Consider the following 3935-nt stretch of genomic DNA (forward strand, 5'->3'; position numbering starts at 1 on the left):
TAATATTCCATAAAGAAAACGTCATAGTCCGTTCTAATTAGTTTCATGGTATTGATTAGGCTCGTAGTCAGTTACGTAGTCTGACTCACTCTTCCCATTCAGTGTTATGATAAAGACAATTTGCTAATGTTGCGTTCACTGAATTTAACTATATTTTAATTATTTTTCTATGCATACTTTGCCATTGCCGCGCTAACAAGGAAAATGGGAATATAAAAAGTTATAGAAAACGTGGTGTAGGTATTATTTGAATGATAACTAATGTAACTGAGCCTTGTGATTTATCTGACGCTTATTTTATGACTGGTGTTGAACTGTTTGTTCAGGATTGAACGAATGCACTGGAAGCTTTGCGAAATTAGGCTAATTATATTATATTAAGTGTTGCTGTAATTATAGCACGGCATAAAAATGGGCTGCATTTTTTTTTTTTTTCATGCTAAAAGATAATGAATACTGAAGAAGTCACCAGATTTTGACAAAGTATTGAAGTATGCTAATTTATTTGGCCTGAATGGAAAGGAATGTCTTGGGGGAAATATTCAGGTATTTTCGTTATAATGTTCTTTTTTATGTATGAAATGTAAGTATATGTACACTAGTGCATACCAGTATGAGTTCATATGTTGATTATGCAAGGCTTCAAATGACCGTTTTTATATGTTTCGGCAGAAAATATTTGTAAAAATATGTATTTGTAAAACGATTTCTTTTGGTACAAATTAACTATATAACTCGTCTCTGATGTGCATGTTTGATACAAAAAAGATTACTTGGGCCTAATAATAAGAGCGTGGTCTGTGTAGTGATATATTATAGAAGTGACTTTCAACGTTTGTGTCATAATAAAAGGCGTTGCGGTACAATGTACAGTTACCCCTTTCCTTTCCGTGTTCTCTGTAATAGTCTATGAAAGAAAACCCAATTTCTAGAGGGGTAACTATGTTTTAAGTATTCTGTTTAATATTGTTATGTATTTTATCCCTCTAATACTCTTTTCTGTATTTTACAGGTCCCAGAAATATCACAAGACGAGAAGATTGCATACGTAATAGCTAATGTAAAACACTGTCGTGTAGGAGTATATTTTATAATACATTAGAATGTGAATGAGCTGCCTTTATTTTTTAAAATAACTAATAGAAACTGATACAAATTGGCAAATGTTCATAACACCTTTTCGCTAAAATAGTTTGTGATGAAATACAGTTAATAATGCGAGTTCCTTGTTTGGGAAAATACAACTGAACTATTATCTCTCCAAATTTTAGCGGTCAGAGGATGATACAATCTGTCACGTCTATAGAAACTGTCTGTTTTCCTAACAAAGAAAAAGAATGATTCGCGTGCCAGATGTTATAAGCTAATATAGGGAAAGTGTTGCGGATTTGTGGTTTTTGAAGACACTAGTTGAGGGAAAATCGTTGAAATTTGACCACACGGATGATAACTTAAAGAGACAATACAGCTTGAACAGCTATAGTTATCCGACTTTCTGTGCGCGTGTAACAGCAAGACCTTCATCATGTTATGGGATTACCAGGCCGCGTTGGGAGTAGTGGAGGCCATGCCCCGCCGCCGAGCCTACAGTGAGTCCATGCCCCGGCGGCCTCGCCCTCAGCGTCACACGTCCGTCTCGCCGTCAAGAAGGCCGGGGAAGGATGTGCTCGTGTCTCCCACTTCATCGGGCTATGGATCCGCCAGCCTACTCTGCTCGGGTCACCTCGCAGCTAAGCCTGTAAGCGCTGAAGGCTCAGCAGCAGACACACCCACCGGGAGCCCACGGGAACTGCAGCTAAACATCCCCAACAGCGGAGGTTCTGGCCAGTTCTTGGGCGTTGTCGTAGGGAGTCCCCTAGGCTCTGGACCGCTGAACGGAAGCGCCCTGCCGCTTCTAGGCCTCAGCAGCAGCCTCAGCAGTAGTCCTCCTGTGTCCAGTAGTGACTACTTGGCGCCCATGCGTCGTCCACGGCTCTCGTCCACAAGCGAGGCGCCCACAGTGGCTTCCATCCCTGAGAATTTGCCTCTTCCCGATCCTCCTCCACGACCTAATTTCGACGCCTTCTGCAGTAAAGACCAGCAGCCAGATCTAGAAGGGGTGAGTACAACTATTTTTGCAAGGTATAGATATTGTAGATGAATAAATTCGCGTATATTTATAATTTTTTTATGACATCTCTGTCTATCTGTCTATCTGCCTACCTATCTGTCTGTTTTTTATCGTTATTTTTATCCTCTCCTCTCCTCTCTCCTCTTCTCTTCTTCTTCTCTTCTCTTCTCTTCTCTTCTCTTCTCTTCTCTTCTCTTCTCTTCTCTTCTCTTCTCTTCTCTCTCTCTCTCTCCTCACACACACACACACACACACACACACACACACACACACACACACACACACACACACACACACACACACACACACACACACTTTTTCCACCACCAAGACGCAATATGATAGCTGAGGTTCCTTTTACTCAAAATATCTAGTCGTTACCTACTGTGTCTAGACCGGTTGTGTGTGTGTGTGCATTCGTGTATTAGTGCATGTTGCTTTTGGTGGCTGTGTGTGTGTGTGTGTGTGTGTGTGTGTGTGTGTGTGTGTGTGTGTGTGTGTGTGTGTGTGTGTGTGTGTGTTACAGACAGATAGAGATAGATAGATTGATAGATAGATAGATAGATAGATAGAGAGAGAGAGAGAGAGAGAGAGAGAGAGAGAGAGAGGAGGGGGGAGATAGACCGACAGACAGACAGACAGACAGACAGACATATAGATAGATAGACAGATAGACAGACAGACAGACAGACAGACAGACAGACAGACAGACAGACGGACAGAGACAGACAGACAGACAGATAGTGTGTGTGTCTATGTCTGTTTGCTTATGTGTGACTGTTGTTGTGCATTATGAGTGTGCATTTGGTGCGAATGTGAGAGGTTATTATGACTCTGTACGGGGTTATGTGTACCTATGAATATTTATATAGTATAAGTACTTTGCGTTTGTATAAGTATGTTTGCAAGCACACGTGTATATATTTATGTGTGTAGTAGATGTGTGTATGCTGATGTGCACTTACCCGTTTATAAAAAGTTTGAAATTCGCACTCTACTGTGTACGGAAAAAACGACAAGAAAAAAAACATGACTATATGTATCTGATCTGAACAACGGATGTGTCACTGACCTGACAACCATACCGCATCGATTACGATGACCCGTAAATATATTTCTTTGAGCGATATTTCTCCGTTAATAATATGTAGTCGTCCGCAGTGGGGTTGAGATCACGCAAATGTTGACGTCAGAGACACGGGCTTCATGCGAGGAAATGCCAGTTGTCACCTTTTGCACTTGTTCTTAGAAAAGCCTACTGGCATAGGGAGCGTCTGTGCAGGAGGTCATTCTCGGTGTGCGCATTTACGCAATGCTTATTTAGCATGTTCTTTCTTATTCGCACTTCTGATACTTCGTATTTGAATATGCATTATATTCAGATATTTTATTCAAGTTATTTATGCAGGATATTCATTCATTTATTTGATATATTCTTTCATAACTGCTCCTTTCTTAATTTCCGTGTCGGACATCTGCACTATAAACAATGCTTATTCCATTACATGTAAAGTTTCTAATTCGTAGTCTCCGCGCTCGTATTCGCACATTCACCTTTACCCTGACGAGAACCGACAGATCTTGGTATCAGAGGAATTTCAAAGAGTGAAATATGCAAATTAACTGAGCAGCATCTATATATCTGATTTATTATAATCATAAAGAATCATATGCAAATTTTTTTTTTATGTTAATGAATATTGTTAATGTTATACAGATATTGTGATATACGTACTGAAGACCGGGTTATGGCCTGAATATGGTCTTCGTTATGTATACTTTATTATTTTCTTTTTTTCCTTTCTCTCTCTTTTCTTAGTGGAAA

General features: G+C 39.9%; 1 protein-coding gene across 1 annotated transcript in view; it reads left to right on the forward strand.

Moving 5' to 3' along the window:
* Window positions 1–1076: 1076 nt before the first annotated feature.
* Window positions 1077–3935, forward strand: part of LOC119578716 (5'-AMP-activated protein kinase subunit gamma-2-like) — a 214802-nt gene continuing 211943 nt past the window's right edge. Inside the window, exon 1 of the mRNA XM_037926313.1 lies at window positions 1077–2098. Coding sequence (XP_037782241.1) covers window positions 1526–2098 — 573 coding nt within the window. The 5' untranslated portion in view covers window positions 1077–1525. The remainder of the gene's footprint in view (window positions 2099–3935) is intronic.

Source organism: Penaeus monodon, chromosome 11 (genome assembly GCF_015228065.2).
Source record: "Penaeus monodon isolate SGIC_2016 chromosome 11, NSTDA_Pmon_1, whole genome shotgun sequence".
Classification (NCBI taxonomy): domain Eukaryota; kingdom Metazoa; phylum Arthropoda; class Malacostraca; order Decapoda; family Penaeidae; genus Penaeus; species Penaeus monodon.